The sequence below is a fragment of the Punica granatum genome, chromosome 7, assembly GCF_007655135.1.
Source record: "Punica granatum isolate Tunisia-2019 chromosome 7, ASM765513v2, whole genome shotgun sequence".
Lineage (NCBI taxonomy): Eukaryota > Viridiplantae > Streptophyta > Magnoliopsida > Myrtales > Lythraceae > Punica > Punica granatum.
Window position 1 is genome coordinate 20,434,621 of NC_045133.1, and position 13,124 is coordinate 20,447,744.

A 13,124-nucleotide genomic window follows, 5' to 3' on the forward strand; every position below is an offset into this window, starting at 1 on the left:
ATATGGCTTGGGTACCACCACTTATTAGCTCGAGCTTTTAAGTGGAAATGGGTCCAGGTCCGTATAAGCCCAATGAAAATTTAATAGTGTCTAACTTCAATGACAAAAAAAGAAAATTTAGAGCTTCGAGTTTCTGCTTTTTAAAATAGACGTGCTCATGGCCCTCGCCACGCCAGGCATCCCAGCCTTGTGGTAAAACATCACCGCCCAACTCGCTCTCGGAAAATACTACTCTCGAGTATGCGCGGTATGCCCTCCCGAGAAACGTGGTGTCATCTCCATTTACTGTGCATTGTTCAAAGACGAAGCCCCTGCTATCGTTGGGGCTCAGACGGCCATGGGCGGTAATGTAACCTGGGTTTCCCCCAACAATAGCGTCTTTGGAGTTTATAGCACAACCCTACCCGACCAACAAATTGAAATAAAACTACGGTTAATTCAGTTTGGCCAAAATATGCTACATTAAATGAGCTGATATAATGTTCGACAAACCTCATATATCGATTGGCAATAGCCCCAGATGAAATCCACGGCACTCTCGATGTAGCATTGGCTGAAGTAGTGCCGACCTTGCATGTTGGCAAGAGTGTCCTGCAGACTTACAAATCCGCAAGCATAGAACGATGCTTTATCTCCCCATAACATGACAGCCGGTGCTTGTTCCACGCGTGCATTGGGCACCGCATCTTCATCGCACAGAATCAGCTTATTATAGGTGTTCTGTCATCATTGGACAAGCTTGAATTTTATGTAGCAAGAAGGTGACTTCGTCGCTCTGATTGATAACATGATTATGACACTACAACCTAATCGAAAGCTGCAGGAACTAATTCAGCTTCGAGTTTTTCTAGTGAGAAGAATATTGATCGACCTGGAAGGTTATATGCGAGGCAACAAAGTTATCCGCTTTCACTGTGAAGGTTTAGGTGCCCCTCACTGACCCATGGCCGCTTGACTGGATTATGGTCCTTTCCTGGCTCTCTCCCTCAAGAAGGATAGACGGTATTGTTAACAGATGCGGTCACCTGTTCACTACCCACATAGCAAAATATGCACTATATCATTAGATACAGAGCATATATATAGTCAGGTTCATTTGATCAAGATCAGAAAAACAGTGACCACTCGAGACGGAAGTTACGTGTATATTCCTGCTTTAACACGTATCCGGATCCACTGGTTGTTGTTTACAGGGACCCAATCGATGGCTTGCTGGACAGTAGTGAAATTTCCGAACCCGGACTTGTTGACAATGACAGTGACAGTCTGTGCATTCGATGCACTACAAGAGAAGACGAGTGCCAGTAGAAGTGCAAGGACACTCATTGTAATCGAAAGTTTGCAAACAGATCAAGGAACAAATAGGTGGGTCAGCTTGTCCCTAGGATGTGTCCTAAAACATTTGTGTTGGGTTGTATATATGTAGAAGAAGGACGTCTTTGAATAGTAAGGGGCAGCTGGTCATGAGAATAATCTTTTATCTTGTTTCTATATTCTACAAGACGAGTTACAATTACTAAAAAATTTGCCCGACCCAAAATGACAATCCCTCATCAAATCTCTTCATTAGTTGGGCAAATAAAAATTCTCTTAATGAAAATGTTCTTTTATGTTGCTCCTATACATATATATATATATATATACACTAGGTTATTGCATCGGTGCGTTGCACGGATTTTGTGAATAAAATTTTATAATGAGAAGTTAAATACAAAAATAATAATTGGTATGAATTTATAGTTTATATTAATCTGTAAAAAGTTTATTTTATTATATAAACTTTAATACGGTAATTATGACGTACGATTTTGAATATATATTGAATTTATAAGCAAAGAATTGATGGAATAAGTTCATATACATTATTTCTATTATGAGTCTTTTTATGAAAATAATTGTAAAATCCAAAAGTTCGAAAATCTTTAGTTTTATTAGATGACAAAATAATTATAGAATACTCAAGGTTTTATAATTTTAGTAATAATTAAGGAAATAATTTGCATATATATCTCATCTAAAAATATTAGATTAAAAAATTTTGAAATATGCACATTATAATATCATTTACTAATTTGAAGTTAACAATAAAATAATTCATATATGTTTTTTCCTATTGCGTTTTCTTAACTCATAGTATAAAATCCTACTAATTGTGTGATATATATAAGTTATGTTTCCTCTGCCGCTTTAGGTTCTTCTCTCCCTTCATACTCTACTATTGTCAAGCTTATGTTCACACACAATCACATGTTTGCATAAAAAAAATAGTTGAATAGTTTTAATTTTTAATTTTTTATATCTAAATTGGTGTATTTAGGTTTATATTGTTTGAGGAACAATTCAATGTTCGAAGAGTCAATATCGGAGATAAGCTATATGATTGTTTTATTAGTATAAATTATTTTTTTCATTGTAACTTTTCTGTTGATCACACTATTGTTAGGTGGCTAATATATAAGTTTTTTTTAATTTTAAATATAAATTAATTTACTCAATATTAATTATAATAATAATAATTGTTATTGTTATTGTTCTCATCATTGTTTAAAAATTATTTTCTCTACCAAATTCAAAAAAATAATTTTTTCGATATATACTAGTATATCATCAAAAAAAAATTATTTCTTTTCAATCCCGTGCATAGCACGGTCATCGTCTAGTTTTTCATGGATTGGCAAGATTTGATTGGGAAAACTAAGGAATCAAATAGGTACAACTACTATCAAAGAAGGTGTAGCGTAATAACGCACAATCTCACCTGATAACCAAAAGTTTACTGGCGATCGACCCACAATGCCACTCAAGAATCACGTTCACAAGGTTACGCCACCCATATCACGACAGGCATGTAACTCCTCTTTTGGTTTTTCTATTCGTTTCCTTTCAAATCCTCTCTGCCATATTTCACTGATAGCTTCTTATTAGCAAATTCCTCATGTTCTTTCTAAATTTCCCGAGTAGGGAGGCGGATGATCTACTGTGAGGTGTGATGTCTAGTGTTTTGAACTGGTTTTGCTAGGATTGCTTTCAGGATGGAGATCTTAAAGTTGGTGTGGAGTGGAATCTCTTGGGCTCTGCAGAACTCTTCTTGAGGTACAAGCAAAAACTGTCCCGGAAAACGGACAAGTTGCAGGGTCAGTACCCTCAGAAAGGGGGCTTTTATGCCCACAGTTCTTGCCTTGAATTGTCAGGGGATACAAAAGACTTAAGTTTGGGCTTGACTTGAGAAGATACCTATCCCTAAGGAGCACTACTGGAAATCGGCTCTACATAGACGGACAATATCTGTCTCTATGGAGAAAACTCTGTCTCTATCCTGCCTATAGAGGCAGAAGTTTCCGTCTCTCAAGTCCGTCTATAAAAACCGCGCTGTAAATTAGGAGACGGAATTTACCATCTTGCCTAGAATAGAGATGGAAAATTGAGACAGCAAATTCCGACTCTATACATCAGACGAAATTTTTTGTCTCTACGTCCGTCTCTTTGATTAAGATGGACTTTTCCGTCATGAAGGCCGTCTCATCTATTGAGAAGGATATATTTCTGTCTTTCAAGAAGAGATGGTATTTTCCGCCTCATGTGATGAGCATGGGATGAAAATTCCCCTCTCCACTCCATTCTTAATAAATAAAAAATAAAAAAGCTTGCTGCTAATCTAAGATCAGAACCTGTTTAATATCCATGTACATTGATCTACACCGGTTTTTTGTTTTTGCCACAAAAAACTCTTATTTCATTCAACCAGGCTAAAAAAAAAAAAAGGTTCATTTACATCTCTCGACCCAATTTCATTCTCACTACAATCCTCTCTTATCATACACATTAAGCAACGACTCGAAAGATGAAAAATTAATTAAGAAAAGAATTTTTTTTTTTTTCCAAAATCAAAGCAGATGAAGGGAGCCCTAGCAGGCGCTCGATCTGGACGGAAAATAGAGGAGGAGGATGCAATCCATTGGAGCTAAACTCAGCCTTGCAGTCGCCTGTCTTGTCATCTACGAAGCTAGGTCAGTAGCTCGGGTCACTGATGTCGGAGGAGATGGCCGAAACAGTGGTCAAGGTCGTAACTTCATCGGGGCAGCAGGCACTGGTGCAGGACCCGCAGGAGCATGGAGGAGGAAGACATGGCAGCAGCAGTGGTCTCGAAATCGTGGCAACATTTCAAAAAGAAGGCACAGGCGGGAACAATGTTTATCTTACATATATGGATGGAAAGAGATGGAAATTATGAGAGAAATGTCGTCTCACTTGTACTGTTGTCCAGACGGATGCAGAGATGGGAAAGTCTATCTGATCCTCTGAAGAGAAGAAAATATCCGTCTAGATTTCCGTCTCAAAAGAGAGAGTCGGAGACAGACTTATTTGTATCATGGACTACACGAGATGGAAATCGAGATGGAAATATACCTCTCTTGTTTCTAAGGGTCAGAATATTCCGGCTCTCAAATCCGTCTAATAAAGGAGACGGAACAGGAGATGAAAATTCGCATCCCCTTTTAGATATGAATGTATCTGTCCGTCTCTCAAAAAAAAATCCGTCTCTAATTTGAGACGTCTTTTTCCGTCTCATGTTTCTCTCTCTATGGACTTGATTTCCAGTAGGGGAGGCAGCAAGTACCGTCAATAACTCTGATAGACCTCAGCCCGTTTTGAGACCGAAAACCTGATGACCAGATGAGCAAGCTGGCTTATTTTGAGCTTATATGCAGAGCAGAAGAAGAGGAAGTAGGTTCTGACCTGGTACTCATTGATGGTATAATACACGTGAATACCAGCTAAGTACCTCCAAAACGATTATAAAATCAAACTGAATGAGCAACTTTGAACTGGACTTTGACAACCTTCGCAGAATATGTATTCAATTACTTCAACCCTTTTTACTTGCTTCATAGGCAACTTCTACCACTAAAGGCAACACAAAGCAAAAGAACGAGAAGGGATACTCGGGTGAATGAGCTTCCGGATTCTAGGGTACATACCCAAAAAAAAAAAAAAAAGGAATGTGGATGGAAATGGATTAGATATATTCCGTTGAAAATTTTCTGGAAAAGTAAGAGTCACTGTTCCGGAAGACTAATCAACGGAAGTGATATTTGTGTTTTTTTATGTTCCGTACTTTCTTGGTGGAAGAATAAGATATATTTTATTATATATATATAGATTATCATGAGATGCTCTCGAGTTGAAGTAAGAGGGACTAGATTGTCCTTCCCTCCTGTCTCTAGTTATCTCAAGTAGGACCCGTCTCCTTAATCTTATTTAGGATGGGCAAAATGGACCACAAAACTTAGATAGAAGATTGGACATTCGGATGCTCGGAAAGTTGCACATTCCTGTTGAACAAAAATCCATAACATGGAACAGACGGATCCAACCAGAGGTCCGGAGAAAACATGGTCCTTCCAAGGTTTGGAAAACCAACCAAACCACGCACACTTCCGATGTTGTCTTTGTTGACTTGTCTTCTCTTCTTGAGTGAAACTGAATGACGGTAATGTTCGATCTTTGCTTCTGTCGCCATTTTTCTCTCGGCAGAGTCTGTTTCCTTAGAACCCCATTTGCTTTCTGCTTTCTTCAGTATGAGATCCCATCGCGGAGAACAATCATGAATCGCGTTTTCTATATATTCTCGTTGGAGAGAGACTCCTCGGTCAAACTCATTGGCAAGCATGAGATCTACAAGGACTTGTGAGGTTGTGGTTGCAAAGTCATTGTGCTAAAAAAATGTGACAGAACATGTGAGGTTGTGGTTGCAAGCAGAGGCCATTCGAGGTGGTGATGGCTAGTGGAGAGCCTAGCCGGTGACGGGGACTTGACCTGCTGCTAGAGTTCCATCTCAATATCGGAAAATATGATGCAGAGGTTTTATATGGAATATATAATGAGCTTTGGTAACTGGCCAAAAATAAATCCAAATTCGGGAAGATAGCGGAATTAGGTAAGGAAACCGATTGTATAAAATCATTTCCTCCAAGCAACCGGGGCACAGATGCACATATAATGACTGAATTAGCCAGAAAAATTTACACAGACAATTAGGTAGACTATGAACTGTTAACACATTCATCAGAGGCAAGAAATTGATGTATTTTGCTGAATTAGCTGGGATGTGGCTGTGCTTCGATCCCCCATCTCTGTCTATGAACTGACGTCTGCTCACCAGTGGAGCCAATTCTATTTGATTCAACGTCTTCATCCACTTGACCCGATTTGAATTGTTAGATCCAGGTCCAAAGCAGCCCTCCTCCACATATGTGAACTGAAACCTACGGACACGCCAACATGATATAAGAAAATATCAACATATAAGTGTTTAACTGCAATGAACAGAAAAGAAAATATAGAGCTTTTAGTTTCTCTTTTTGAGAACAAACATTCTGTTGGCCCACGAATTGCCCGGCATTCCAGCCTTCTGGTACAACATTACCACCCAACTTGGACTTGAAAAATATTACTCTCGAGTATGCTCGATATGCCCTCCCAAGATATGTGTTGCCGTCTCCATCCACTATGCAATAAGTCTCACCGGCAGCCACCACTCCCATGAATGAGGTCGCAAATCCATAACTCGTCGGTCAAATGGTGGCCGCTGCCCCTTGGGATGAAGCCGCTAAAGAGTTATGGGTTCGCACACGACCTCATCCACGAGGGTGGTAGCCTCCACCACCCCTGAATTTGGCAGAGATTGAAGTTTCTCATTCTCAGCCAAATAAGTGAAAAACATAAAAAGAAAATTACAATAAAAACCAATATATAGAAATAGCATACAAAAATATAAATTGAAAGGAGAATTAAAAATTAAAACACGATGGAAAAATGAAATGTAAGTTAGAAATGATGACAATAAAATTGCAAAAATATTGTAAAATCATCACTTTGACAGAAAGCGTTCTGGCGGCGTGACAGAAATAAAATTCTCCAATGAAATGAACTTTTGTATTGTAAAATCAACATAAATTCGCTTTTGTTTGTCATAAAAGGGAAATAAACCATTGATCATTTAAATATCCTCGGGAGAAGATATGTTCTAGCATTTCGTCTTTAATATGTATAATTCACATCCCCAGTCTTGATTGTGGATCCATCCCTCAGCGTTCTTGCCTCTTCCAATGAATTCACTTTGGTCTCCAAATGTAACGTGCTCTAATGTGGAATATATGAAAATTACATCAATATAAAGTACCAATTTAATACCTTTATTGGACTGAATTAAAACTTGTCAGATTTCATCTCACAAGGGAAATTTTTTTTTTTAGAGAAATGATTGAAGTTATTTGTCAGTGTACACATGGTATTTAGAAATCCTACCGGTCGCAACTATTCCAGTTCAATCCCAATTAGCCTACTAAGGACTAAAATACTCTAAGTGTCGTGGATTTTCTTCATTTACAAGACCCAAATCTAAGTCTTTATTTAAGTAGAATAAGCGTCAAGCTGCTTGAACCAACCCATGGTTTTCAGAATCGTGATTCCAATCGTAGAATCGTACGATTCTACGATTCAAGGAGGGGCATGCGATTCCGAGTCAGGGGATTGAGTCGGAAAATATAGAATCGCATGTGAATCGGGAGTTGAATCGCGGAATCGGGCCAATTCTGCGATTCCGGATTCAGCCTAGATTCAGCCGAAACCCATGCCCGATTCGGGCGAAGCCCAGGCCCGATTCGGGCGAAGCCCAGGCCTGAGCCCGACAGCCTTTTTTTTTTTTCCCTTCCCCTTCCTTTTCCCTTTCTTCTCCAGCACTCCCTTTCTCCCCTCTGTTCTATGCCCTAGCCTCCCCGTCTCCAACATTTCTGCAGCAATTAAGAAATTTAAGCTTGAAGCTCCATGGGTCCGATGAGCTTGAAGCTAGATTTTAAGCTTCCGACGAGCTTGAAGCTCCGTGACCGTGGGTCCATGGTTCCGCGCGGCTGCTTTGCTCTGCCTCTGCCCAGTGACCGACTCTGCGTCGACGAGCTTTGACGGTTCGACCGCTGTCAATGACTCACCGCCCAGCGATATCACCTTCCTCGACGGCTCGACCCCCCCGACAGTCTACGGCCACCTCACACGGTGTGAGTCACAACAACGAGATTCTCCACCGTGTGTGAATTTCTTGCTTCTAATTAATTTCTGAATTTCTTGCTTCTAATTAATTTCTGAATTTCTTGCTTCTAATCTCCAAAAAACAACTTTCTTGAACTTTTATCAAATTGATTTCTGATTGATACTATCAATTGATAACAGGTGATAAGTGATTTCTGTTTATGGGTAATCTTGAATCTTGATGGTTCTAGACTTCCAGTGGCCAATACTAAAATTGTTTCTTGCTTGGAAATTCGAATTGCGCTGTAATTGTACTGATGAAATTGTTAAGAAGCAACAGCTTATTGTGCTGAACGTTGGCTGTAATTGAATTGAAGCTTATTGTGCTGAAATTGTAATTGAAGCTGTAATTGTGCTGATGAAATTATTACCTGTATGTAATAATGTTGATGGAATTGCTGATGTAATTGCACTGAATAAGAATTAATTTTTTTTCTCAGAAAAGTATGTTACATATATATATATATACACACACTATTTTTTTAATTATAAGTAGAATCTTACTATTCACGATTCGAATTGCGATTCACGATTCGAATTGTTATTCACGATTTTACGAACCTCGACCGATTCTAGGTAGAATCGCGATTATGAAAACCTTGAACCAACCTATATCGGTTAAGATTGAACCTTTTAGTTAATATAGAGTATAAACCCAAGTTTTTCTAAGAAAGAAAGATAAATATAACTTCATTCTAGAGAATTTATCTATTACTTCGTGACCAACAAGAGAGAGAGAGGAGATGAAAGATGCCATGTCCTTATGCACACATAATGAAGAAAGATATCAGCCTTGATTTGTCCGAATTTTCATTTATATTTAACTTTATTTCAATTGTCCAAATTTTCATTTATTATTTTTACTTATAAATTGATAACTTTTCTAAATTTTTCACATTTTTAGATTTAAAATTTTTTAATTTATTTCAATCTTTCTCGGATAGGGGTAATTTGTCAGGCTTTTCTAACATTTTTACTTTTTATTTTAAAATTTCTGTCGTTTTTCAAGTTTCATTTTCATTTTTCGAATTCTTCTATAATTTTTTACTTCATGAATTTTATATTATTATTTGTTTAATTAGTCTCTAGCACTTGCCTTTTGTCTTAAACTTTTTTTTATTTATTTTATGTTATTTTTAAAATTTTCAGATTCTAGTGTGAATAGTATCACATAGGAAGGTTGATCTATTATCCATACCGAATAAAAAATCGGAGTCCTGATCCAACCCCTTTCGTTTTCTTTTGTATCTGAATTTCTTCGTCTTTTCCATTCTGTTTTCTTCATAACCTATCGATATGGCCATCCTCATACAATTACTTACTCTTTTCTTACACCCTTATTTGCTTGTATGACCCTTTTATAAACCTTCTGACTGATCTTTAATTTTTTTTATTTTTTGTGAAAATTTTATTACTTTTGTTTTAATTTTTAATATTTTTTAGATTTTAATGTGTTAACTTTTATCAATTTTTTTAAAGTTTTTTGAATAAGTCTTTAATTTGTTATTTCATGGAAAAGAAAAAAAAAAGAGAAAGAGGAATTTCATGAATGTGTCCATATACTTTCGGGGAAAATATGAACACTTGATCTTTTATTAGGATATGCGTTGGCTTCTAATTAAAGAGAGACTTGAAATGGGGACAAGAAATGTGGACCGAGAATTAGCGGCCATACATATGTTGTATTGCTTATTTCCGTCCTAGGACTCCGATTCTCGATTTTTTAAAAAAAGTGATAAAAAAGAACAATATAATTATATAGGGATCGAATAGCCTTGGGAGAGGAAGGGATCCTCATGATCAAGACGATAGAAAGTTCACCAATTTAAATGAACATTTCAATGCCGCCCCCTTGTAATACCTCTCAGACTCGGGCTGTCGGGTCATACAGTTATCGGTGCGGCAAACAAGTCTAAGAATATCTACCGAGATCAAGATCTCAAAGTAGGACGACATATCAATGAAAATAAATATATTTGACGATTGATCATGAGGTGTAGCATAAATAATAAATTGTGCCGTCAGTGGGGAATTTTACCTTGCAGAATAAGGATTCAAAAAATCACTGAAAATAGTTTGTAACTAGGATAACGGTTGGGAGAAGCACACGGAATTTATTAGTTAATTAACGTCTCCAGGAAAGTTGAGCTCAATATGACGGAATTTCTTAAACCGAAGTGGATAGTTTTCACGAAGTGTAATGATTTGATTATCAAAATTAATTAAGGAAACACTAAGGTGGGTTGGTTCAAGCAGTTTGGCGGTTGGTCCCTTTAAGTAAGATCTCGAGTTCGAGTCTTGTGATCAATGGATTAGTCAGGGCTTAATTGGGCTTCCAAATACCAAGGTTCACACGGAAAAAAATTAATTAAGGAAACAAAAGGTATTTTTCTTAATGAAAATGGATTTTCCTGGCTCTTTGAGTAGTGGAACATGAACTGCTCCATCAGAAATTGGCAAGACAAAATATAACGATGCCAGAGAAAATTGTGGATTCCTCCTTATTTTTCAATTTAGGATATTATCTACCATGTGCAAATTGCATATGGCAACCTTCCAATTTCAAGGAAACTGGGTAAGCTGCCCGTGGTAATGCCGCAGGTTAGAGATGATCTTTTGGCCAATAATCTATTATTACTATTATAAAAGCAGGGAACTCAACCAAGTCTCTCAATTTCTCAAAATTTCAATTTTACCCTTTCAATAATCTAGCCACTTTTATATGTTCAATGTATATATCTAGACAAATTCTAATTCATTTATGCATGTATCTAGCCACATGAACACTCCTCTTCATTTCATTTAGGGTGACCACAACATGCAGGGGCGGAGCCAGGATTTACATCCAACGGGGACAAAAATATTATTTGATATAAATAGTACATAAATATTTCTTTTTCGACGGGACAAAATACTAATTTTATCTGAAAAAAAATCATAAATAAACATACTTTGGGGCAAAATTTAAAAATTTCAAAGTTTAGGGGCAATTGCCACCCCTAGGGGCCATGTGGCTCCGCCGCTGAAAGCATGTACGTATGGTTTCACATATAAAGACATGCCTCTTCGCTTTATCTATTTACCTATTAAAATGACCAAAAATGTGTACTCTATAAAGGCACGCCCCTTCACTTGATGTAATATTACATATATATTGTTATAGTTATTAAATATGTGTCCTTTCATAAATAAGAACACACCTTTCATTTTTTTTTTTTTGGGAACCGTAACCCTCCCTGCTCACCGGTGACCCCAAATAGGGGTGGCCACCGGCAAGGCCCCCATGGCCCCCTCCCGTTTTGCCTGTTGATTTCCCTTTCCCTTTTTTATTTTGTAATTTTTAAAATTTTTAAAATTAAGTTATTTTTAAAAATATTTTTGGACAAAAAATGAATTCTTGGACAGAAAATTAGACAGTTGGACTAAATTGGCATAAAAGTGAAGGTTTGAGAACGAGAACAGCAAGAAAAACATTTAGAATGAAATTGACAAAAGTGTGAAAGGTTGAGAACCAAAACCGTCTTTTTCCCAAAATGAGAAGCATATGTGAGTATTAAAGAGGAAAAGACTATCAACTTGGTCCTAAATGTTTGGAACTATCAATAATTTGGTTCTCAGCGTTTAAAAGTCAACAAATCAATTATCCTATTTCAATTCCATTACTCAATTCTACCTTGACGTTAACTTCCTGTGACAGCAATCTGATATAGTTGTTTATGTTGCCAATGATGTTGCTGAAAAATAACTAAAAAGGTAAAAATGACGTCAATTTTTTGCCAAATTGAAAGATGCAGGGGCTGAATCGAAAGTCGAAGCTCCCTTTCGGCTGCCACTGCCCTCCTTTTGGCGAGGTCGCCAAACTTGAAGAAGCCACGGGCGACCTCGCCGGGAGGGAGACTGGTGGTCTGAAATAAAGACATGATCAAATTTTAAGAAGCTTTTGATAAGCTAATGAACAAACAATCACTGGCATTTAAAGGGGAAAGAAACCTACACGATTGGGAAGAGAAAAAGAGATAATAATGCAAATATGATCACAAGCAGTCCTCGTGCTTCTTCTATGCAAGACAGAGTTACGAGATTGGACATTTCAAGACGAGAAAATATTAAATGAAAATAACACATACGCCGTGATATGTAATTTTTCAATCAAAATATAAATTAAATTTTTTTTATAACAAAGCTCACTATATTTTTCCATGGAGCCAACAATAACAATCCCTTTACTTTTTTTTTTTTGAACTTCATATCAGCCATGAAAATTCCATCACATACTCTAGAATATTCAACTTTCTAGTCTATATTTTAGTCAGGTTCACTATAATTATTTCCTCAAAGACGCAAACCTTTTCACATGAGAAAATTTTAATTGAACCGATCTCACATTGACGTGGTGAGAAAAAATCAATAATAATTATTTAATGAAAAATAATTATGGCAATTATCGGGGTGATTAGCACAGATTTCTCAATTTGGCATATCATTTGGCGAAGTCGGGAACAACTAGATAAGTTGATTTCAATGCTTGGTTGTAATTTTTCCTTTTATGTGTCGTAACGTTTATGATGTTTGTTGTTATTTGTGAGTAAGTCTCTGTACTTTTTGGATATATTTTTTTTAATCTCATGTGTTTTGTGTTAAGTTATACTATTATTCAGATAAAAATCCGAATTTGTAACCGCTTCCTCATTTATAAAGTGATTAAAAAGTAAAAAATATCATATTATTAATTTAAGTATGTTACAATCTAAATAAAAAGAGAAGAATTGAGGACAAACTTGCCTATTCAATATAATTATTAACTCTCTTCTTCCTCTTACTTGTCAATCTGTCCTTGTTTTGCTCTCCCCTCATTTTTGTTCTTTATCAATATTTTTACTTTTTTTTTCTCTTCTTCAAATCAATCCATCTATGGATATATTAGAAAAAATTAATATAGTTAGTGCGTGGTACGCACGGGTAAATTCTAGTATATAAAAAATAAATTAGAAAGCGAGACGAAAGAATGACGGGTTTAATAGGTCTAGAATGATGGTAAA

General features: G+C 36.7%; 1 protein-coding gene across 1 annotated transcript; it reads right to left on the reverse strand.

Moving 5' to 3' along the window:
- LOC116213093 (probable pectinesterase 29) lies at positions 1-1,136 on the reverse strand. Its single transcript, XM_031547906.1, has 2 exons — positions 493-1,136; positions 1-400 (listed from the first exon to the last, which is right to left on the reverse strand). Exons 1-2 carry the CDS (start codon positions 643-645, stop codon positions 38-40), a joined length of 516 nt encoding a protein of 171 aa, XP_031403766.1. The 5' UTR covers positions 646-1,136; the 3' UTR covers positions 1-37.
- Between the last annotated feature and the right edge of the window lie 11,988 nt (positions 1,137-13,124).